The 25608-nt window shown below is 43.9% G+C and overlaps 1 protein-coding gene across 1 annotated transcript; it reads right to left on the reverse strand.

Annotated features, from left to right (window-relative positions):
• Window positions 1-4046: 4046 nt before the first annotated feature.
• Window positions 4047-23222, reverse strand: LOC118388953 (stathmin-3-like). The gene is made up of 5 exons (XM_035778595.2): window positions 23004-23222; window positions 7578-7673; window positions 7103-7278; window positions 6739-6930; window positions 4047-6097 (listed from the first exon to the last, which is right to left on the reverse strand). The coding sequence occupies exons 1-5, from the start codon at window positions 23020-23022 to the stop codon at window positions 6038-6040; spliced, it is 543 nt and encodes a 180-aa protein (XP_035634488.1). The 5' UTR covers window positions 23023-23222; the 3' UTR covers window positions 4047-6037.
• Window positions 23223-25608: the final 2386 nt, after the last annotated feature.

Raw genomic sequence — 25608 nt, forward strand, 5'->3', positions numbered from 1 at the left:
CTGATGGTAGGAGGGCAAACAGTTTGTGTCAGACCAACAGTCTGTTGGTTAGGAAGTCCAAAGTCCAGTTACAGAGAGAGGCTGATCCCTAGGTCACCTCGGCCAGCTGCCCAGTACATGCTCTGAACACACGACCGGGGACGCCATCAGGACCAGCAGCCTTGCGTGCATTCACTCTGCTCAGTGCAGACAACACATCTGCGATGGATAGTCTGAGGGGGAGGTCGTCTGGGGGGAGCTCAGCTTTGATGGCTGGATCTTTGTTGTCCCTGTCAAAGCGAGCATAGAACCTGTTTAACTCGTCGGTGATGGAGACGTCGCTGGCTGTGGGGGTAGGTTTTTTAGGCCTGTAGTCTGTGATGGCTTGGATGCCCTGCCACATGCATTGAGGGTCGGAGTTGTTTTTGAAGTGCTCCTCAATCCGCAGTTTGTGGTCATGTTCAGCTATCTTGATTCCCTTTTTAGGTTGGCCATGGATGATCTGTAGGCTTCTGCATCGCCGGATCTGAAAGCAGCATCGCGTGCCTTTAGCAGTAGTCGGACCTCTCTGTTCATCCAAGGCTTCTGGCTGGGGTAGGTCTTTATTAGTTTATGGCTGGTGACATTTTTGATGCAGATGTAGTCCAGAATGGAAGAAGCATCTGTTTCAATGTCCGTATGGGAGTCAAAGGGTGGCCTGAGTGGCAAACAATCTCCAGTATGTGTGTTGAAACTGGTGCTGTAGTAATGAGTCTGACCCCTCTGACCACACTTTGACTGTCCTCACTGATGGTTTCATGCGTTTAATGAGGGGTAAATACTTGGGGAGTAGGAGCAGTGAAAGGTGATCAGACTGTCCCATGTGGGGGAGGGGCATGGCTTTGTAAGTCTCAGGAATGTTTGTATACGTGTGGTCTAGTGTATTGTCTCCTCTAGTGGGACAGGAGACATTTTGGTGGAATTTGGGAAAAACAGTTTTCAGATTTGAGTGGTTAAAATCCCCTAATACAATTAAAGCACTATCAGGATGTGCAGTTTGCTGTTTGCTAATAGCGACCTGCAGTTCTTTCATTGCTAGTTTAGCATTAACATCCGGAGGTACATAGGCTGCAGTAACAACAATGGATGTAAGCTCCCAAGGCAAGTAGAAAGGCCTGCACCTAATCATCAGGTTCTCCAGATTGGTTGAGCAGTGACTCCCGATTATGTTACTGTCTGTACACCATGCTTTGTTTACATAAATGCACAGACTACCTCCTCTGGTCTTACCAGAGTCTTCTGCAGTACGATCAGCCCTGAAGACATTGCGCCCCTCTAGCACAATAGTTTTGTCGGGTGTGCCGTTGTTTAGCCACGTTTCCGTGAAAATCATGACGCCGCAATCCATAATCCTTTTTCGTGAGATGATTCTTAGTCGCATTTCGTCCATTTTGTTCCCCAATGACCGGACGTTAGTGATGAAAAGGCTATGTAGTGAAACCAAATGTGGGGTTAGCTTTTGCCTTGCCCGGAGGCCACACCGCTTCCCTCGCCTTTGTTTACAATCTCGACGCCGCCTCTGGGCACTTCCTCTCAGCGATGTTTCAGTCTCCTGGGGCATCTTCCCGATCTCCAGTGGAAGTTGTAAGTTGTCAAGATCTCTCTTTGTGCATTGTGTTCCAATATCCAGGAGTTCTTGTCAGCTATATAGAGTGTGCGTCAGGCTGAGTAAACTAAGAACTAAGTAAATTACTGCTAATTCGCTAAATTTGGGTAGACGCCAAGTCTTGCGTTGTACACGCTTGTACACGCGTTGTACACGCGTCGCCATTTGAGTACGTAGTGCACATAAAAATAACTTTTGTCATAAAATTCCCATGGGTTTCCATTGCATTTTCAACTCTACTGATGGATTTGTCAAACAAAAATTTGTTTTTTGTTTAATATGTTGCGTCATATATAGAATGTGCACACTCTGGTCTTGGCATGTACGCTCATAGAGTACATGATTAAATATGATGGACAAAAGAGCAAGATGATTTTTATCTGTTAAATGGCAGCCATGCATCGATCATCATGTCACCAGAGTAAGACCCTCTGTACTTATTGGAAAGGAGCTCATCACCATGCAATTTCACCACCCTGTGAAATTCATCATAATTTATTTAATCTATAGCCTAATAAACAACATACCAAACAACACTTGTGAGAATGCTATTCATCGACTACAGCTCAGCGTTCAACACCATAGTACCCTCAAAGCTCATCGCTAAGCTAAGGATCCTGGGACGAAACACCTCCCTCTGCAACTGGATCCTGGACTTACTGACGGGCCGCCCCCAGGTGGTGAGGGTAGGTAGCAACACATCTGCCACGCTGATCCTCAACACTGGAGCTCCCCAGGGGTGCGTGCTCAGTCCCCTCCTGTACTCTCTGTTCACCAAAGACTGCATGGCCAGGCATGACTCCAACACCATCATTAAGTTTGGAGATGACACAACAGTGGTAGGCCTGATCACCGACAACGACGAGACAGCCTCTTGGGAGGAAGTCAGATACCTGACCGGGTGGTGCCAGAATAACAACTTATCCCTCAATGTGACCAAGACTAAGGAGATTATTGTGGACTACAGGAAAGGAGGACCAAGCATGCCCCCATTCTCATTGATGGGGCTAAAGTGGAGAAGGTTGAGAGCTTCAAGTTCCTTGGTGTCCACATCAACAACAAACTAGAATGGTCCAAACAGACCAAGACAGTCGTGAAGAGGGCACGACAAAGCCTATTCCCCCTCAGGAAACTAAAAAGATTTGGCATGGGTCCTGAGATCCTCAAAAGGTTCTACAGCTGCAACATCGAGAGTATCCTGACTGGTTGCATCACTGCTTAGTACGGCAATTGCTCGGCCTCTGACAGCAAGGCCCGGTACATCACTGGGGCTAAGCTGTCTGCCTTCCAGGACCTCTACACCAGGTGGTGTCAGAGGAAGGCCCTAAAAATTGTCAAAGACCACAGCCACCCCAGTCAAAGACTGTTCTCTCTACTACCGCATGGCATGTGGTACCGGAGTGCCAAGTCTAGGAATAAAAGGCTTCTCAACAGTTTTTACCCCCAAGCCTTAGGACTCCTGAACAGGTAGTCAAATGGCTACCCAGACTATTTGCATTGTGTGCCCCCCCCAACCCCTCTTTTTAAGCTTCTGCTACTCTCTGTTTATCATATATGCATAGTCACTTTAACTATACATTCATGTACATACTACCTCAATTGGGCTGACCAACCAGTGCTCCCGCACATTGGCTAACCGGGCTATCTGCATTGTGTCCCACCCACCACCCTCCAACCCCTCTTTTACACTACTGCTTCCCTCTGTTCATCATATATGCATAGTCACTTTAACCATATCTACATACTACCTCAATCAGCCTGACTAACCGGTGTCTGTATGTAGCCTCACTACTTTTATAGCCTCGCTACTGTATATAGCCTGTCTTACCTAGGATAGGATAAAGTAATCCCCCCCCCCTTAAAAGATTTAGATGCACTATTGTAAAGTGGCTGTTCCACTGGATGTCATAAGGTGAATGCACCAATTTGTAAGTCGCTCTGGATAAGAGCGTCTGCTAAATGACTTAAATGTAATATAATGTAATGTCTTTTTACTGTTGTTTTATTTCTTTACCTACCTATTGTTCACCTAATACCTTTATTGCACTATTGGTTAGAGCCTGTAAATAATTTCACTGTAACACCTGTTGTATTCAGCGCACGTGACAAATAAACTTTGATTTGATTTGATTCCGTGACTCCAAGTTGACTTCGAGATGATTATTATATTAATATTTGCGCATAAAGGAGTTTCTGCCACCATTTCGCACATCATACGTTTTATTGAAACAAAAAGATACCACCTTGACTAGTGGATTTTATTTTGTCGACATTTGGAAAGTTTACGAACAAATGTCATGTTTCCATCAGGCCTGTCATGACATTCATTAACCCGAGATGGACTTTACTAGCATAAAAAGTCTGGATGGAAACGTGGTTATTGTAAGAATTGTAATATGTTAATTAATAAGGGTCACAAATGTAAATGACAAAATAAGGTATCACCAACTTTATTATAGTTCATCAGACTTTATATTCCAGCAACAGCAGCCAGTTAACCTTTTATTAAAGGTGAGATACTATTGAGTTATGCACACAGAGTCGCTGTATGCAATGAATCTAAGTTAAATGAATGGCCAACAGTGTGTGTGTATGTACTGTGTAAGCATGGTGGCCTGGTGGACTCATCTTAGACAAGGAGAATAAAAACAGAAGTTGGCATGGTGTCAAGGTTACTTAATACATGGCGACAACCAACCAAGTCAAGCACCTGCATGAAAGGAATGTGTCCTAGCAGAACCCTACTGAAGCTGAGCAGTCTTATCCCAAATAACACTGCTATAGGGAAACCAGGCACGAGTTGCCTACAGATGTAGGATCTTAAATTGAACCAGTTTGCTACAGCAGGAAAATGATCCTGCAGCAACAAGAACTGTGAAGTATTATGTGGATTATAATGAATGGACATTTTTGTAGGGTTTGTTACATTTACTCATTAGAGTAAATCAAGACTGACATTTTTAAGTGGAAATTACAAACTTTAGAAGCCTTTTCAAACCTTAAATACACTACAAGTTTGCATTTCCTGCTAAGCAGGAAAATTCCTGCAACAACAGGATGACCAAATTAAGATATAGGCTGCTAGAAGGGTAAGTGTGTCTGGCAATACATTCAGTGCTGTGTCAGCATTTGATGCCTCTACATTACATGCCAACATTCACATCATAATCCAATAACAAAATCAAATAAACACTTTGCATATAATTTGCATTAAAACAGTTCTGTCACATTGCTCTGTATCTCACTGCAAACAAACTATGGCACTCTGTAGAGGAGTCATCTTGTTACTAAATGTAGTCCCCTAAAGTGACAGCAGAATTGAGTGATTCTCAGAAATAAACAGACTGTGTGGGAGATTTCAGTAGCTAGGAAATTAAACCTAAAAGAGACCGGAACCCACTCTTAAAGCAGTTTAAACGTATGTATCGTAACCTTATTCATTTACTGACGTATACGGCAAACTGAATACTGAACTTTATTGAACTGAAGCCTAAATGCGACTGTGCTCCATTTTATACAGTCACTTGATTGACGTTGCATGCTTGATTGAAGATGGCTGCACAAACTGACAATGGGTGTGACTATATATGATGAATGACCAGGTTATAGTGTTTGCCTATAGAGTGTGCTGAATATTGTATATTATCAGATACCCCTTTTACACATGGTCCAAGCAAGAGCAACACTTGAATCAATTTAGCTTGGCTCTGCTCCCCTGTTATACAGTACCTTATGCAATAGATGGAGGGATTGTGTAAAGACCTCAAGCTCATTTTTCAAGAGAAAGACATTTTGGCAATTTGTGTAACAGGTTTGCTCACAGTACAGATGCAGCATAATCATGACTTCCTATGAGAATTAAGCGTAACTATTGAGCTATGTTTTTGGATCAATAAGGGAAATTCATCATTATGATCTAACAGTAGCTTCTTAGGTCTGACACACACAGAGGGCCCGACTTACCAAGCATTTGCACAAGTGTAAAATTTTACTGATTATTTTTCCAGACAGAACCGAACACAACGACTTAAATGTAAAATTAAATGTAAAATAAAGGTAAGAGAAGGAATAGGTTTCCTAAGATAAAGAAGAAATGTTTCAAATGTTTTCATTTTGTTCCCTTGTATGAACTCACAGGTGCAGTCTTAAGAAAGGTGCAAATGTTTAGTAAATCTGACCCTTGACCTTGGGCCTTACTTCAGCTCTACCCGTGTTCAATATCAATATTATTTAAAATAAATAAATTGAGAGATGAGAAACAATCGGTGTAAGTTGTTGTTGAATTATTAGCTTGTGAAACCAGTGTATATTGAACAATGCAAGAGACTTTCAGACATCAAGATTTAAAAAAGTAGCATTTCTTTCCAACCAAAACCAGACGAGAATCTCTTGACAAAACCGTAGAAAATATCTTCAACCAGAGAGGTCAGCTTGGAGTTCCTTGTTTCTACGGACCTCATCGGCATGGATTTCCTGTGATAGAACAAACTGAAAGTTAGAAAAAAATTGCAATACGATACCGCAGTATAAGTTCATGTAGATATTCCCACTGTTCCCTGCATGCTGTAGCCTCTTACACATAAATTGATTTTGCTTTTTGTTTCTCTCTGCTTGTCATGTCATTCGATGGAGAGATAGCCTAGATATATGAGCACAGATAGATAGAACCATAACCTCGTAGAATTGTTCTTCCGAAGGACAAGACATGGTCCAAGACCTTCCTCTATTCTTCATGTTTCAACCTCAACTGCCATCCAACAAGAGTGAAGAAATCGGATTGTTTCTCCACTTAGCAATGCTAAATTGTTGGCTTGCCAAGGATGTTACAGAATGGTATCTACTTACAGACTGGCATTCAGGCTAATAAATTAATTATATTGCATTTCATCCTGTTGTCACACAGGCTAGGTCATCCTCACAGGTATTCACAATGCATATGTCTACGGCCTTGGTCCTCCTTGTTTTAACCATTACAGTAGCCCCCTAAAACCAAAGAGCACCTCCAACCCTGCCTTTGATACTCTACTCGCTACTCGGTACCCACATAATGCTCCACGTCTTTCATTTCTCTAGACTAGGCCATAGCTTCGATTGACAGTCAGTGGGCGATTTACCTTCTCACGGAGCCTCTGCTTGAGCGCATTCAGGTGGGCCTCGCGGTTCTCTTTGTTGACCTCCATCTTGTAGTTGAGTTTCTCCTCTGCCATCTTGCTGAAGTTGTTGTTCTCCTCCAGGGCCTTGTGGAGCACCTCTCGCTCATGCTCCCGCTTCTCAGCCAGCTGCTTCAGGAGCAGGGCCTCCTGAGACTGCAGAGAGAGAAGAGTGAGAGGAGATGGTAAAGAGGGATAAACAGAGAAAGGGGAGTGTGGAAGAGGGATAGATGGTGAGAAAGAATGGGGAGAGTGAGAGGAAGCATGATTAGAATTGAGGGGTGAAAAAGATATTGCAGACCCATTCTCTGTCATGCTCTCTGTTTACCTTCCTCCTCTCCTCCGCAGCCTCTAGCCTCTGCTGGAGCTCCTCCAGAGAGAGGTCCTTCTTAGGGGGAGAGAACAGCGGCTGGGGCCTGTCAGGAGAGAGGTCAGCGGGGGCCTTCAGGATGACCTCGAAGGCCTGGCCGGATGCCCGCTTGTTTAGGGACTTCACCTCCATGTCTGTGGAGGACAACAGGTATTAGGGCAGTAAGGCTATGCAGACAGACAGACAGACAGACAGACAGACAGACAGACAGACAGACAGACAGACAGACAGACAGACAGACAGACAGACAGACAGACAGACAGACAGACAGACAGACAGACAGACAGAGAGACAGAGAGAGAGAGAGAGAGAGAGAGAGAGAGAGACAAAAGCAAAGGTGGATGGAGTAGACAAACCATAGAATTACATTCTGAGCATAATTATATGATCTCTATGGGACAGAGGCAAACGCATAGAGCTCTTCATCACTAACCTCCATATTGGTAGAGGCTGTTGGGATGTGGTTGTGAGTGGAAGCAGGAGCAGATCAGAGACAGCATGGACATCTCTTTGATCTTGTCCGAGTAGGCTGGAAAAGAGGGAGAGGAGAAGACAGAGTGAGAAGAGATATCCACAGTTATCCTTGAATCCACTTTTAAATTGGCACCTGGCATTTATTGTGAATGATACAGCCATGTTGTATTCGCTAAACAGAGCTGATATCATCATATAATTAAATAATGTGTGCACGAAAGGTCTAATGTGAAAAGGTTGAATTCAGGTTGTATTGTATATTGCTCATAACAAATGACTGTATGACAGGACGAATGGCATGAATATTTTGGGGGGTTTAATCCCATCCCCAGTAACATTGAGAGAATGATCAATTATTCATATGTAGACATTTATCTCTGGTTTTCACTTCACCCACTCACTAGGACTGTGCAGTGTGTGTGTATGTGGTGGATTACATGTCCATACTGTAGCTTATCCACGGGCACTGTACGGTGTGTGTTGTAGATAAGTGTGTGTCCAAGAGTGTGTATGTGTATGTGTTAGGGTTCAATATGACGGCATGGCCGGATTAAGCGTAGGGGTTTTACCGGGGGTGAAGCCCCCTGGGGCCAGGCCCATGGGCCCCAGAGGCAGGAAAAAAATATATATACACTTTTTTATATACAATATATATTAATATATGTACATACATATATATTATTCTTCAATGTAGAAAATAGTAAAACGTTTGGACAGACCTACTCATTCAAGGGTTTTTCTTTATTTTTGACTATTTTCTACCGGTCACCGGTATTGAACCCTCGCTGACGGTTGAGTAAAAACGGAACTGGTTAATACTGAAAAAAAGATTTTCAACTAAGCCAACAATGAACACAGTGGAAGTTGTTTCTGTTCCAGTTTTAGCCAACTGCCTTTTGTTTTTATGCAAATCATGTTTGGGTGAAGGAGTTGTCCGAGGCAGAAACAGGCACAATGGCTAGAAGTTGGATGACATTAAAGTTACAATTGTATGCGGCAAACTTCCTTCCTCTTGACTCCTCACTGTGCTTTGGCTCATGTAATATTTACGTAGCGTCAGTGATAATGATTCGACACGTCACAGAGCTACCACTTTCAGGTTCGGTTGGGATTGTGCACTGTGAACCAACACTTGTGAGGAGACAGCTCACAAAAAAATGCTGTGGCAGGGCCTGCACGCCAACACACATGCCAGTAGCAAGGATGGCTTCAACACGACTGACTTGGCTGAGTTCATCAAGTTCATTCCTCTCTTTAGCAGCATCTTTCAGTGTCACAAGATCTTTGTCAACAGGGGTTTGAACTCCTTCCTAGAAATGATGTTCTGTGTCCTTATAAAATAAAGAGAGATCTTCACTGACGTGTAACGAGGGTCTGTGTGCTGAAACACCTATGTCGATATTCCATCAAAAAATCAGCCGTTTCCAGCTACAATAGTCATTTACATTCATTAACAGTGCCTACACTGCATTTCTGATCAATTTGATGTTATTTTAATGGATGAAAAATGTGCCTTTCTTTCAAAAACAAGGACATTTCTAAGTGACCCTAAACTTTTGAACGGTAGTGTATATACTTGATTTAGTTCTGTAGTGATTTTTATGAAATGGCTTCTTTCAATTATTGACAAACGTGCACCTGTTAAGGCTCCATGGATTGATGTGGAATTTAAAAACTTGATGTGGAATTTAAAGAGATGGGGGGGGGGGATGATCTTTGGAGTACTTTAAATGAAATGATGGGCTGAAATGCAAATTCAACGCCACCTTTCATCGAATCAGATGGCTTATTCATCACAAAACCATTTGATGTTGCTAATTATTTGAATGATTACTTAATCAGCAAAGTGGGCAAACTTAGGCAGGTTATAAAATAAAATCAAAAGTGTCACATGCACCGAATACAACAGATGTAGACCTTACAGTGAAATGCTTACTTACAAGCCCTTAACCAACAATGCAGTTGTAAGAAAACACCCCAAAAAGTCAGAAATAAAAGTAACAAATAATTAATGAGCAGCAGTAAAATAACAATAGCGATTGTATATATACAGGGGTTAATATGTACATGTAGGTAGAGTTATTAAAGTGACTATGCATCGATAATAACAGAGAGTAGAAGCGTAGAAGAGGGAGGGAGCAATGCAAATAGTCTGGGTAGCCATTTGATTAGATGTTCAGGAGTCTTATGGCTTGGGGGTAAAAGCTGTTTAGAAGATTCTTGGACCTAGACTTGGCGCTCCGGTACCGCTTGCCGTGCAGTAGCAGAGAGAACAGTCTATGACTAGGGTGGCTGGAGTCTTTGACCATTTGTAGGTCAAAGACTCAAAGCACGAGCAGATGCCATACCAGGCAGTGATTCAACCTGTCAGGACACTCTCGATGGTACAGCTGTAAAAATCTTTTGAGGATCTGAGGACCCATGCCAAATCTCATAGGTTTTGTCGTGCCCTCTTCACGACTGTCTTGGTGTGCTTGGGCCATGTTAGTTTGTTGGTGATGTGGACGACAAGGAACTTGTAGCTCTCAACCTGCTCCACGGCAGCCCCGTCGAGGGAAATTGGGGTGTGCTCAGTCCTCCTTTTCCTGTAGTCCACAATCATCTCCTTTGTCTTGATCACGTTAAGGGAGCGGTTGTTGTCCTTGCACCACACGGTCAGGTCTCGGACCTCCTGTTACGCGGGGCGGTGCAGGTGAACCCAAATGTAGACTCAGACGAGGAGACAAGGATAGCTAACCAATGTATTTATTGAAAAGCGGGAGAGGAGATGAGGTGCAGTCCAGGGGATCTCGGGCGGGTAGTATGGAATCTGGACGAAGGCTGAGGCTGGGGGCAAGAAGATTAGGAACCGGGTAAGCAGGTCTGGAGCGGAATCCAATGAAGCAGTGTGTTAGGATTTGGGTACACTTATCCAAGATCTGTGACTACTGGAAATATCTACCCACAGCATGTTCATAAATTCTCCCAGACACTCAAGGTAATTTAATAGATACCGGTGTAATCAGACAATCGCAAACACAGGCACTGTTTCCCTGGCGACACAGTTCGTGGGTCAGACTGAGTGCAGACCCAACCCTCCCCTTCTCTCCACCCACTGCAGCAGGGCTACTCAGTTGAGCAGCTCAGGGACGGAAGGTTTGTTTATTTGTGTGTGTGTTTGCATGTGAGTGCACACTGTGTAAAATAATGGCCTGGTGGGCCGATTTTAGACAAAGATTATACATTTAGAAGTTGGCACGATGTCAAAGCGACAACCAACTTAGTCAAGCACCACAATGAAGGGATTGTGTCCTAGCGTGCACGCTCTGTGTGTAGTGAAATTAATGGCCTACAGTGTTTGTGTGTGTCTGTGGGTGTCAGTGAGTATGCTTGCATGTGTGCATGGAGTGGGAGAGACAGAGAGAGGGTGGGAGGGTAGCTGGTGTGTGTCTGTGTGAGTCGATTGCTCCTAGAAACTGTGTTGCCAAGGTGATATCGCTGTCTGCTTGACAGAGAATGAGTCTTCTATCAGCTAGAGCCAGGGAGCCATGTCTGAAACAGCAGTCATAACCAGAACACTCTGTGGCTATGTTCTACAGTGGAAAGAAAAAGTATGTGAACCCTTTGCAATTACCTGGATTTCTGCATAAATTAGTCAGACATTTTTGATTTGCTCTTCATCTTAAATCACAACAATAGATGAAAACTGTGCTTAAACTAAAAACACACAAAATATTGTATTTGTCTTGTCTATATTGAATACATCACTTAAACATTCCCAGTGTAGGTTGGAAAAAGTATGTGAACCCCAAGGTTAATGCCTTTTCCAAAAGCTAATTGGAGTCAGGAGTCAGCTAACCTGGAGTCCAATCAATGAGACATGTTAGGTTCTTATTTTACAGAGTAAATAACTCACAGACACTAGAGAAGCTTAACCAAGTTTAATTCTTCCCAAAGGGTCGTAACAGCAAAGAAAATGGCTTCCCTCATGGTGGTAAGTCTCCTCCTTATCTCTAAACATTGCATCCTTCTTGCTAAGCAGGGAACTAGGTAATATGAGCCTTCAACAGTTTCTCCCCTTATCAGTACTGTCACATGCAATTGTTTTCCCTGCACTCAGCACATTCCAAGCTTAGTTGTCTTGCTACAGATAACCATTAACGTCTCACTCCTTTATATACTATTAGTCTGATCTATCATCTCTTTAATATCTCAATGTTCAAAGTTTACCCCAAATGCAACAGACAAGATTAGAGATGTTGGTTAGAGCTGCCTTGTCCTATAAAAACACACAAAATTTGAGTTTACTATTCACAAGAAGCATTGCCTGATGTGAACCATGCCTCGAACGAAAGAGATCTCAGAAGACCTAAGATGAAGAATTATTGACTTGCTTTAAGCTGGAAAGGGTTACAAATGTATCTCTAAAAGTATTGATGTTCATCAGTCCACAGTAAGACAAATTGTCTATAAATGGAGAAATTTCAGCACTGTTGCTACTCTCCCTAGGAGTGGCCGTCCTGCAAAGATGACTGCAAGTGCACAGTGCAGAATGCTCAATGAGGTTAAGAAGAATCCTAGTGTCAGCTAAAGACTTACATAAATCTCTGGAACATGCTAACATCTCTGTTGACGAGTCCACGATACACGATACGTAAAACACTAAACAAGAATGGTGTTCATGGGAGGACACCACGGAAGAAGCCACTGCTGTCCAAAAAGCACCTGGATGTTCCACAGCGCTTCCGGCAAAATATTCCGTGGACAGATGAAACTAAAGTTGAGTTGTTTGGAAGGAGCACACAATACTATTTGTGGAGGAAAAAAGACACAGTACACCAACATCAAAAACTTTTCCCAACTGTAAAGTATGGTGGAGGGAGCATCATGGTTTGGGGCTGCTTTGCTGCCTCAGGGCCTGGACAGCTTGCTATTATTGACGGAAAAATGAATTCCCAAGTTTATCAAGACATTTTGCAGGAGAATGTAAGGCTGTCTGTCTGCCAATTGAAGCTCAACAGAAGTTGGGGGATGCAACAGGACAATGACCCAAAACACAGAAGTAAATCAACAACAGAATGGTTTCAACAGAAGAAAATACGCCTTCTGGAGTGGCCCAGTCAGAGTCCTGACCTCAACCTGATTTAAAATGCTGTGGCATGACCTCGAGAGAGGCTCACACCAGACATCTTAAGAATATTGAAGAACTGAAACAGTTTCGCAAAGATGAATCAAATCAAAGTGTATTTGTCACGTGCGCCGAATACAACAGGTGTAGGTAGACCTTAGAGTGAAATGCTTACTTACAGACTCTAACCAACAGTGCAAAAAAGGTATTAGGTGAGCAAAAGGTAAGTAAAGAAATTAAAACAACAGTAAAAAGACAGTGAAAAATAACAGTAGCGAGACTTTATACAGGCACCGGTTAGTCGGGCTGATTGAGGTAGTATGTACATGTAGATATGGTTAAAGTGACTATGCATTTATGATTAACAGAGAGTAGCAGTAGCGTAAAAGAGGGGTTGGTGGGTGGTATGTGGCAGGACACAATGCATATAGCCCGGTTCGCCAATGTGCGGGGGCACTGGTTGGTCGGGCCAAATGAAGTAGTATGTACATGAATGTATAGTTAAAGTCACTATGCATGTTTGATAAACAGAGAGTAGCAGCAGCGTAAAAGAGGGGTTGGGTGGGGAGGCACACAATGCAAATAGTCCGGGTAACCATTTGGTTACCTGTTCAGGAGTCTTATGGCTCGGGGGTAAAACCTGTTGAGAAGCCTTTTATTCCTAGACTTGGCACTCCGGTACCGCTTGCCATGCGGTGGTAGAGAGAACAGTCTATGACTGGGGTGGCTGGGGTCTTTGACAATTTTTAGGGCCTTCCTCTGACACATCCTGGTGTAGAGGTCCTGACATTTAATCCAAGTAAAAATTCCCTGTTTTAGATCAGTTAGGATCTTTATTTTAAGAATGTGAAATGTCAGAATAACAGTAGAGAGAATGATTTATTTCAGCTTTTATTTCTTTCATCACATTCCCAGTGGGTCAGAAGTTTACATACACTCAATTAGTATTTGGTAGTATTTCCTTTAAATTGTTTAACTTCTGTCAAATGTTTCAGATAGCATTTCACAAGCTTCCCACAATAAGGGGTGCATTTTGGCCCATTCGTCTTGACAGAACTGGTGTAACTGAGTCAGGTTTGTAGGCCTCCTTGCTTGCACACGCTTTTTCAGTTCTGCCAACACATTTTCTATAGGATTGAGGTCAGTTCTTTGTGATGGCCACTCCAATACCTTGACTTTATTGTCCTTAAGCCATTTTCCCACAACTTTGGAAGTATGCATGTCCATTGTCCATTTGGAAGACCCATTTGCAACCAAGCTTTAACTTCCTGACTGATGTCTTGAGATGTTGCTTCAATATATCCACAGACATTTCCTCCCTCATGACGCCATCTATTTTGTGAAGTGCACCAATCTCTCCTGCAGCAAAGCACCCCCACAACATGACGCTGCCACCCCCGTGCTTCAAGGATGGGATGGTGTTCTTTGGCTGGCAAGCCTCCCCTTTTTCCTCCAAACATAACGATGGTCACTATGGCCAAAAAGTTGTATTTTTGTTTCATCAGACCAGAGGACATTTCTCCAAAAAGTACGATCTTTGTCCCCATGTGCAGTTGCAAACCGTAGTCTGGCTTTTTTATGGCAGATTTGGAGCAGTGGCTTCTTCCTTGCTGAGCGGCCTTTCAGGTTATGTTTATATAGGACTAGTTTTACTGTGGATATAGATACTTTTGTACCTGTTTCCTCCAGCATCTTCACAAGGTCCTTTGCTGTTGTTCTGGTATTGATTTGCACTTTTCGCACCAAAGTATGTTCATCTCTAGGAGACAGAACAGCTTCTAAAGCCATCATTTTCTGGAATTTTCCAAGCTGTTTAAAGTCACATTCAAGTTAATGTTTGTAAACCTCTGACCCACTGGAATTGTGATACAGTTCATTCATTGTGAAATAATCTGTCTGTACACAATTGTTTGAAAAATTACATGTGTCTTGCACAAAGTAGATGTCCTAACCGACATGCCAAAACTATAGTTTTTTAATAAAAGATTTGTGGAGTGGTTGAAAAACGAGTTTAATGACTCCAAGCTAAGTGTATGTAAACTTCTGACTTCAACTGTATATATAAATCAAATCAAATCAAATCAAATCACATTTTATTTGTCACATACACATGGTTAGCAGTTGTTAATGCGAGTGTAACGAAATGCTTGTACTTCTAGTTCCGACAATGCAGTAATAACCAACAAGTAATCTAACTAACAATTCCAAAACTACTGTCTAATACACAGTGTAAGGGGATAAAGAATATGTACATAAGGATATATGAATGAGTGATGGTACAGAGCAGCATAGGCAAGATACAGTAGATGGTATTGAGTACAGTATATACATATGAGATGAGTATGTAAACAAAGTGGCATAGTTAAAGTGGCTAGTGATACATGTATTACATAAGGATGCAGTCGATGATATAGAGTACAGTATATACGTATGCATATGAGATGAATAATGTAGGGTAAGTAACATTATATAAGGTAGCATTGTTTAAAGTGGCTAGTGATATATTTACATCATTTCCCATCAATTCCCATTATTAAAGTGGCTGGAGTTGAGTCAGTGTCAGTGTGTTGGCAGCAGCCACTCAATGTTAGTGGTGGCTGTTTAACAGTCTGATGGCCTTGAGATAGAAGCTGTTTTTCAGTCTCTCGGTCCCAGCTTTGATGCACCTGTACTGACCTCGCCTTCTGGATGATAGCGGGGTGAACAGGCAGTGGCTCGGGTGGTTGATGTCCTTGATGATCTTTATGGCCTTCCTGTAACATCGGGTGGTGTAGGTGTCCTGGAGGGCAGGTAGTTTGCCCCCGGTGATGCGTTGTGCAGACCTCACTACCCTCTGGAGAGCCTTACGGTTGAGGGCGGAGCAGTTGCCGTACCAGGCGGTGATACAGCCCGCCAGGATGCTCTCGATTGTGCATCTGTAGAAGTTTGTGAGTGCTTTAGGTGACAAGCCGAATTTCTTCAGCCTCCTGCGGTTGAAGAGGCGCTGCTGCGCCTTCTTCACGATGCTGTCTGTGTGAGTGGACCAATTCAGTTTGTCTGTGATGTGTATGCCGAGGAACTTAAAACTTGCTACCCTCTCCACTACTGTTCCATCGATGTGGATAGGGGGGTGTTCCCTCTGCTGTTTCCTGAAGTCCACAATCATCTCCTTAGTTTTGTTGACGTTGAGTGTGAGGTTATTTTCCTGACACCACACTCCAAGGGCCCTCACCTCCTCCCTGTAGGCTGTCTTGTCGTTGTTGGTAATCAAGCCTACCACTGTTGTGTCGTCCGCAAACTTGATGATTGAGTTGGAGGCGTGCGTGGCCACGCAGTCGTGGGTGAACAGGGAGTACAGGAGAGGGCTCAGAACGCACCCTTGTGGGGCCCCAGTGTTGAGGATCAGCGGGGAGGAGATGTTGTTGCCTACCCTCACCACCTGGGGGCGGCCCGTCAGGAAGTCCAGTACCCAGTTGCACAGGGCGGGGTCGAGACCCAGGGTCTCGAGCTTGCTGACGAGCTTGGAGGGTACTATGATGTTGAATGCCGAGCTGTAGTCGATGAACAGCATTCTCACATAGGTATTCCTCTTGTCCAGATGGGTTAGGGCAGTGAGCAGTGTGGTTGAAATTGCATCGTCTGTGGACCTATTTGGGCGGTAAGCAAATTGGAGTGTGTCTAGGGTGTCCGGTAGGGTGGAGGTGATATGGTCCTTGACTCGTCTCTCAAAGCACTTCATGATGACGGAAGTGAGTGCTACGGGGCGGTAGTCGTTTAGCTCAGTAACCTTAGCTTTCTTGGGAACAGGAACAATGGTGGCCCTCTTGAAGCATGTGGGAACAGCAGACTGGTATAGGGATTGATTGAATATGTCCGTAAACACACCGGCCAGCTGGTCTGCGCATGCTCTGAGGGCGCGGCTGGGGATGCCGTCTGGGCCTGCAGCCTTGCGAGGGTTAACACGTTTAAATGTCTTAGTCACCTCGGCTGCAGTGAAGGAGAGACCGCATGTTTTCATTGCAGTCCGTGTCAGTGGCACTGTATTGTCCTCAAAGCGGGCAAAAATGTTATTTAGTCTGCCTGGGAGCAAGACATCCTGGTCCGTGACTGGGCTGGATTTCTTTCTGTAGTCCGTGATTGACTGTAGACCCTGCCACATGCCTCTTGTGTCTGAGCCGTTGAATTGAGATTCTACTTTGTCTCTGTACTGACGCTTAGCTTGTTTGATAGCCTTGCGGAGGGAATAGCTGCACTGTTTGTATTCGGTCATGTTACCAGACACCTTGCCCTGATTAAAAGCAGTGGTTCGTGCTTTCAGTTTCACGCGAATGCTGCCATCAATCCACGGTTTCTGGTTAGGGAATGTTTTAATCGTTGCTATGGGAACGACATCTTCAACGCACGTTCTAATGAACTCGCACACCGAATCAGCATATTCGTCAATATTGTTATCTGACGCAATACGAAACATATCCCAGTCCACGTGATGGAAGCAGTCTTGGAGTGTGGAGTCAGCTTGGTCGGACCAGCCTTGGACAGACCTCAGCGTGGGAGCCTCTTATTTTAGTTTCTGTCTGTAGGCAGGGATCAACAAAATGGAGTCGTGGTCAGCTTTTCCGAAAGGGGGGCGGGGCAGGGCCTTATATGCGTCGCGGAAGTTAGAGTAACAATGATCCAAGGTTTTTCCACCCCTGGTTGCGCAATCGATATGCTGATAAAATTTAGGGAGTCTTGTTTTCAGATTAGCCTTGTTAAAATCCCCAGCTACAATGAATGCAGCCTCCGGATAAATGGTTTCCAGTTTGCAAAGAGTTAAATAAAGTTTGTTCAGAGCCATCGATGTGTCTGCTTGGGGGGGATATATACGGCTGTGATTATAATCGAAGAGAATTCTCTTGGTAGATAATGCGGTCTACATTTGATTGTGAGGAATTCTAAATCAGGTGAACAGAAGGATTTGAGTTCCTGTATGTTTCTTTCATCACACCATGTCTCGTTAGTCATAAGGCATACGCCCCCGCCCCTCTTCTTACCAGAAAGTTGTTTGTTTCTGTCGACGCGATGCGTGGAGAAACCCGTTGGCTGCACCGCCTCGGATGGCGTCTCTCCAGTGAGCCATGTTTCCGTGAAGCAAATAACGTTACAGTCTCTGATGTCCCTCTGGAATGCTACCCTTGCTCGGATTTCATCAACCTTGTTGTCAAGAGACTGGACATTCGCAAGAAGAATGCTAGGGAGTGGTGCACGGTGTGCCCGTCTCCGGAGTCTGACCAGAAGACCGCCTCGTTTCCCTCTTTTCCGGAGTCGTTTTTTTTGGGGGGTCGCTGCATGGGATCCATTCCGTTGTCCTGTTTGTAAGGCAGAACACAGGATCCGCGTCGCGGAAAACATATTCTTGGTCGTACTGATGGTGAGTTGACGCTGATCTTATATTCAGTAGTTCTTCTCGACTGTATGTAATGAAACCTAAGATGACCTGGGGTACTAATGTAAGAAATAACACGTAAAAAAAAACAAAAAACTGCATAGTTTCCTAGGAACGCGAAGCGAGGCGGCCATCTCTGTCGGCGCCGGAAGATTGAAGGGGGTACCGGTTAGTCAATGTGCGGGGGCAACGGTTCGTCAAGGTAATTGAGGTAATATGTACATGTAGGTAGAATTATTAAAGTTACTATGCATAGATAATAATAGACAGTAGCAGCAGCGTAGAAGAGGAAGTGGGGCAATGCAAATAGTCTGGGTAGCCATTTGACTAGATGTTCAGGAGCCTGTTTAGCTGTTTAGACACCTCTTGGACCTAGACTTGGCGCTCTGGCACCGCTTGCCGTGTGGTAGCAGAGAGAACAGTCTATGACTAGGGTGGCTGGAGTCTTTGACCATTTTTAGGGCCTTACTCTGACAATGGCTGTTATAGAGGTCCTGAATGGCAGGAAACTTGGCTCCGGTGAAGTACTGGGCTTTATGCACCACCCTCTGTAGTGCCTTGCAGTCGGAGGCCGAGCAGTTGCATACCAGGCAGTGATGCAACCAGTGATGCTCTTGATGGTGCAGCTGTAGAACCTTTTGAGGATCTGATGACCCATGCCAAATTTCTTCAGTCTTCTGAGGGGGAATTGGTTTTGTCTTGCCCTCTTCATTACTGTCTTGGTTTGCTTGGACCATGTTAGCTTGTTGGTGATGTGGACGACAAGGAAATTGAAGCTCTCAACCTGCTCCACTGCAGCCCCGCCGATGAGAATTGGGGCGTGCTCAGTCGTCCTTTTCCTGTAGTCCACAATCATCTCCTTTGTCTTGATTACTTTGAGGGAGAGGTTGTTGTCCTTGCACCATCTGCTCTGGTTCCATCACACCTTTCTCCACTCACACAATCACATACACACACAGAGAGAGAAGGAGAGAGAGAGAGAGAGCACTGGGGGAGTGGTGGCAGGTTAGGGTGGTCCAGGATGAGAAGTGAAGGGCGTGGCAGGAGCAGATGTAACACCTCTTCCCTATAGGTTGTCTCGTCGTTGTTGGTGAACCTCCTCCCTATAGGCTGTCTCGTCGTTGTTGGTGATCATGCTTAGCACTGTTGTGTCATCTGCAAGTCGTACCTGGCCGTGCAGTCATGAGTGAACAGGGAGTACAGGAGCGGACTGAGCACGCACCCCTGAGGGGCCCCCATGTTGAGGATCAGTGTGGCGGATGTGTTGTTACATAACCTTACCACATGGGGGCGCCCTTTCAGGAAGTCCCCAGGATCCAGTTGCAGAGGGAGGTGTTTAGTCCCAGGGTCCTTAGCTTAGTGTTGAGCTTTGAGGGCACTGTGTTGAATGCTGAGTTGTAGTCAATGAATAGCATTCTCACATAGGTGTTCCTTTTTTCCAGGTGTGAAAGGGCAGTGTGGAGTGCAATAGAGATTGCACCATATGTGGGTCTGTTGGGGCGGTATGCAAATTGGAGTGGGTCTAGGGCTTCAGGGATAATGGTGTTGTTATGAGCCATGACCAGCCTTTCAAAGCACTTCATGGCTACAGACGTGAGTGCTACGGGTCGGTAGTCATTTAGGCAGGTTACCTTAGTGTTCTTGGGCACAGGGATTATGGTGGTCTGCTTGAAACATGTTGGTATTACAGACTCAGACAGGGAGAAGTTGAAAATGTGCTCAGAGTACACGTCCTGGTTATCAGTCCTGTTGTTTAAAGGTCTTATTCACATCGGCTGAGGAGAGCGTGATCACACAGTTGTCCGGAACAGCTGATGCATGCATGTTTCAGTGTTACTTGCCTCTAAGCGAACATATACGTTATTTAGCTTGTCTGGTAGGCTCGTGTCACTAGGCAGCTCTCGGCTGTGCTTCCCTTTGTAGTCTGTAATAGTTTGCAAGCCATGCCACATCCAACGAGCGTCGGAGCCGGTGTAGTTTGATTCGATCTTAGTCCCGTATTGACGCTTTGCCTGTTTGATGGTTCGTCAGAGGGCAATAGTTGGATTTCTTATAAGCTTCCGAATTAGAGTCCCGTTCCTTGAAAGCTGCAGCTCACTCTTTAGCTCAATGCGGATGTTGCCGATAATCCATGGCTTCTGGTTGGGGTATGTACGTACAGTTACTGTGGGGGCGACATCATCGATGCACTTATTGATGAAGCCAATGACTGATGTGGTGTATTCCTCAATGTTATCGGAAGAATCACGGAACATATTCCAATCTGTGCTAGCAAAACAGTCCTGTAGTTTAGCATCTGCTTCATCTGACCACTTTTTTATTGACCGAGACACTGGTGCTTCCTGCTTTAATTTTTGCTTGTAAGTAGAATAGAATTATGGTCAGATTTGCCAAATGGAGGACGAGGGAGAGCTTTGTATGTGTCTCTGTGTGTGGAGTAAAGGTGGCTAAGAGTTGTTTTTCTCTCTGGTTGCACATTTAACATGCTGATAAAAATTTGGTTAGATGGATTTAAGCTTCCCTGCATTAAAGTCCCCGGCCACTAGGAGCACTGCCTCTGGGTAAGCGTTTTCCTGCGGTCTTAGTGCCAGCATCAGTCTGTGGTGGTATGTAGACAGCTACGAGAAATACAGATGAAATCAGTCTAGGTAGATAGTGTGGTCTACAGCTTATCATGAGTTCCTCTACGAGCAAAACCTTGTGACTTCCTTAGATATCGTGCACCAGCTGTTCCTTACAAATGTACAGAGACCTTCACCCCTTGTCTTACCAGAAGCTGCTGTTCTATCATGCTGTTAGAGTGTATGTTATTCATGTCGTCATTCAGCCACGACTCGGTGAAACATAAGATATTACATGATACCATGCCAACAAATGCCAACAATTACCAGTGAGCCATTGTACTCATGCATAAAAACAAATAATGACAGAAAAGCATTGTAGGTTTGACATTTGTACGGAAAAATTATTGTTATCGATCAATAATGACTCCTGGCATTGACAACTTAAATGGAAAGCTACTAAGGATGGTAGCTGATTCTACAGCCACTCCTATCTGTATATCTTTAATCTGAGCCTAGAGGGAAGTCTTTCTCCTCAGGCCTGGAGGGGAGACAAAGTCATTCCACCACCCAAGAGTGGTAAAGTGGCCTTTACTGGTTCTAACAGCAGAGCTTTTAGCTTGCTGCCAGCTCTTAGCAAACCATTGGGGAAAAAATGTGTTTGACCAAATACCATGCAATTTCTCTGTAAACAAATTAGCAATAGACTTTCAACATTCTTATAGAGAAGGGCACACATGTACTGCACTGACACAAATGACTGATAATTGGTTGAAAGAAATTGATAATAAGAAGATTGTGTGAGCTGGAATGATAGATTTAAGTGCAGCCTTTGATATTATTGACCATAACAGGCTGTTGAGAACGTATGTGTTATGGCTTTTCAACCTTTGCCATATTGTGGATTCCGAGCTATCTATCTAATAGAACTGAGACGATTTTCTTTATTGGAAAATTCTCTAATGTCAAACATGTTAAGTCTGGTGTACCGCACTTAAAAATAAATGTACCATGGGGTTGGATAAAAGATCACTGATGTAGAGGGGGTTTAAGATTGGATTAGCTCCTCCCTACTGAAGATCAAGCTCTCCAGAGACATCTACAGTTCACTTCCACAAAAGAAAGGATTGACTGACAGGATAATCTTATGTATGCTACTGATTCTTTACACATTATTTTGACACTGCAGTAACTGTAGAGTTTGTTACGGCGCTTAGCTTTTGATATGACACAACAGGCTGATAATCTACAGCACCATAACACGTTGAATACTTATTCCATGCTGCATATATAGTCAAACAGTAATACCTACGCTAAGAACAGTTATTCTTTGATGGAAAAGATGTGAAATGAGTATTGATGTTCATCACAAACCGCCTGCCTTTTAGCTGGCTGCGTGGCTGATGATGCTGACAAGATCCTATAGCTGTCGGTGATCTCTGAACTGTTCTAGAATCAAATAAGCAGGCCTAAAGGGTGGAGCTGTTATACTGTCCTGTATCATATTTTATTGAGTCATATTGTGATACATTCTATACAATATATTGTATCAAATACTGTAATGTATCATAGGTTTGTCAGAGGTTTAAACCCTTGGTGATTCATATGGAATAAACTGTATGGGACCTATAGCTTCCCGCATTGCAAGCCCAATGAGCCCAAGCCCTTTTTATTGCTTCAGGTCTGCATCATCAAGCAGCCATTTTATCAGCAGTCACACCTTGGTTGTGTCACAAAATGCACCTTATTCCCTATATTGTGCACTTCTTCCGACTAGATCCCTATGGGCCCTGGTCAAAGATAGTCCATTATATAGGGAATAATGTGCCATTTAAGATCGCAGCTCTTGGCACGACTGAGGAAAATCCCTGAGATCTCCAATCAGCAATGGAAATGATCTGATCCCATAAAATAATCCAGTTCTTTAGGAACATGATACACAGCATGGTTGGTCATTTTAGACGGACATAACAAATGCAACCCTCAGTTTGTACATATGACCTTTATAAGCATTCAAATGAAACAAATGTGATTCCTAGATCCTCTTCCATTCATAAATGGACAAATTTGATGTGGCCAGACATTAGGTCAAATAAATGATGCTCTCAGAGATCTATTTTACATGGAAAATAAACCACCTATATGAGCAACACATCTCAGTTCATATCAAAACGCTCCCCACCCAGCAACGCATCTTCAATAACATCTCGATATTCTGTCTAAAATCATACAACAGAAGGATTTCATCTGATAAATACATGTCCACACCCATTTTATAACACATAGTTGCTAACAAAATGTTGGATGTTTTACCTGATACGGTGCTGGCCATGGTTGCTGGAGGTGGAGGCGAGAGTAGGATGCTGCCGGATGGAGGAGAGGCAAGAATGTGAGAGAGGAGGAGGAGAGAGATGGCTCTGTGTGTATATCTGTCTCCAAGTGGTGCAATGCACAAGCCTCTCTGCGGTGTTGCGTGGACAATGACCAGCCGGCTCGCCTCGATAGGGGCTGCTGCAACCTGCCAGAGACAAGGAGAGGGGGAAGGGTGGAGGGGAGAGAGAGGCCTATTCACACACACACACACACACACACACACACACACACACACACACACACACACACACACACACACACACACACACACACACACACACACACACACACACACACACACACACACACACAGACACACACACACCTCTCTCTCTTTCACACACACAGGCAGGCACACATACTACAGTACCCCTCGCTAAAGCACTAAATAGGTTGCTTTAATATGTTTTATTCTTAAAATGTAGCATTATGTCGAACATCTTAGGATCTGATGTGCATCCTCAAAAGAGGATGTGCTAGTAATAGCCTAAACACGTCATAATGCTCAGCGCTGCAAACCAAGCCTCCTCCATGAGCATCCCTTTCTCTGGCTCTCTCACCCCCTGTGAGATTTCAATCGCTTCTCACACCAGCACTTATCTGTCCATCAAACATGTAAACAACTAGCATACCTGTGCCATAGCAAGCTGCTCTATCCACATTCATTGGTGGAGCTAATTTATGAGCTAAATGTAAAATCCATGTTGATTTCACAAGATAAAAATGTATGAAAGGAACTATATGAACCGTTACTATTTTGGGGTTCGAACCAGTTCAGAACTTTATTATGTGGGAATGGAAGTAAATAAATAGGAGTTTGGATAATAACGACTGGAAAATAATTTTGGTTCCAACCCCTGGTTGTCTCTGCCTTCTATAGTTCAATTTCTACATCTACAGTTCCCTGCCACCTTTAATGTAACACCTGTGTTATTTAATTGTTGATTTCATTTTCTGTCCATTTTCTATCTAAAAGCACCTTTTTCAAATTTGGTTCAGAGAAGACTGTACTTACCCCCTTTGTATGATATGCCACAACAGAAGATAAAATGGAGCGGGGGAGGGCTTAGGTCAATGCTACAAACCCGAGTGGAGAGTCAACCCACCGCGACCCATCCTCATCCTTGGCAACTCCAACATCACTCAACTATAAATGGTCCGATCTAGACAGATCCAAACAGAGGCCTATCCCAGCGGTGGCCATTGCCATGCCGTCTGTGTCCTCGACTGCCTGGTGCCGGACAGTTGCCCCGAGGTGACCATGGTCATCCTGTCGTTCAGCCTCAAAAATTGTTCAGCCTCAAAGGACCCCTCTCCCCTGATGATGGCACCTTCTCCCTGACACACGTGATGCTGACAGTAAGAGGGTCTGGTCAGGGTAGGGCCTAGAGGTCAGAGGTTATCTGGACGTTAAGAATTGGACATGACTCAGAGATGGGTCATATCCTGTAACTGATTGATCAAATACACTAGAATGACATGCTGTTGGCTTTGTATAAGGATAGACACATGTAATGAGTAACTTGAATTGGTCATTTTTTGTTGTTCACCAAGATGATGAAACAATAGGATCAAGAACAAACCTTCTTAGCATAGCTTACCTTATAATGTCACACTTTTTCATTGCTGTCACGACTTCCACCGAAGTCGGTCTCTCTCCTTGTTTGGGCGGCGTTCGGGCGTCACCGGCCTTCTAGCCATCGCCGATCCACTTTTCATTTTCCATTTGTTTTGTCCTTGTCTTACACACCTGGTTTCAATCCCCCAATTATTTGTTCATTATTTAACCCTATGTTCCCCCATGTGTGTTTGTGAGTGATTGTTTATTGTATTGCGGTCCGTTATTGTGTCCTTTGAGTTATTTGACGTGTATTGTGATTATTGTTGAGTAAAATTGTGTACATTACTCATATCTGCTGTCCTGCGCCTGACTCATCTACACCAGCTACACACAGATGCATTACAATTATTATAACATTGTAAATGACACAGCAAGCATTAATTTCCCATGTAAAATGGTATTGGATTATGGTATCTTAACTTCATGATTGTCATATATTATAGTTTATGGCTATTTCATTATACTGGGTCATGACATTGATGATTATAGCTCACTTCCTGTAAAATACATAGGCCGACATGTAAAATGCACATGAATGGGTACTTTGGGTAAAGGAAATTGTGGCTTTGATTTGCAAACATTGTTGTTAAAATCTCTCTTCACCCAGCTGTCATGTTTTGTCTTATATTGTCTTGTCATTATGCTTTCCCTTCTGTTCGTTTCCCCCTGCTGGTCTTATTAGGTTCGTTCCCTTTTTCTCTCTCCTTCCCTCTCTCTCCTCTCTCTCTATCGTTCCGTTCCTGCTCCCAGCTGTTCCCCATTCTCCTACTCACTCATTTAGTCTTTTCACACCTGTTCCCTATCTTGTCCTCTGATTAGAGTCCCTATTTCTTCCCTTGTTTTCCGTTTCTGTCCTGTCGGATCCTTGTATGATGTTCGCTGTGCTGTGTCTTTGTCTCGCCCTGTCGTGTCTTGTCTCCTTCA

The sequence above is a fragment of the Oncorhynchus keta genome, chromosome 10, assembly GCF_023373465.1.
Source record: "Oncorhynchus keta strain PuntledgeMale-10-30-2019 chromosome 10, Oket_V2, whole genome shotgun sequence".
NCBI lineage: Eukaryota > Metazoa > Chordata > Actinopteri > Salmoniformes > Salmonidae > Oncorhynchus > Oncorhynchus keta.

What these genes read in the sequence shown, in the direction of transcription:
- LOC118388953 (XM_035778595.2), bottom strand. An exon ending in CAGCCTCTACCAATATGGAG is followed by an intron (nt 7,279 to 7,577) that starts GTTAGTGATGAA and finishes TGTCCTCCACAG; the next exon opens with ACATGGAGGTGAAGTCCCTA. An exon ending in CTGCGGAGGAGAGGAGGAAG is followed by an intron (nt 6,931 to 7,102) that starts GTAAACAGAGAG and finishes CTCTCTCTGCAG; the next exon opens with TCTCAGGAGGCCCTGCTCCT.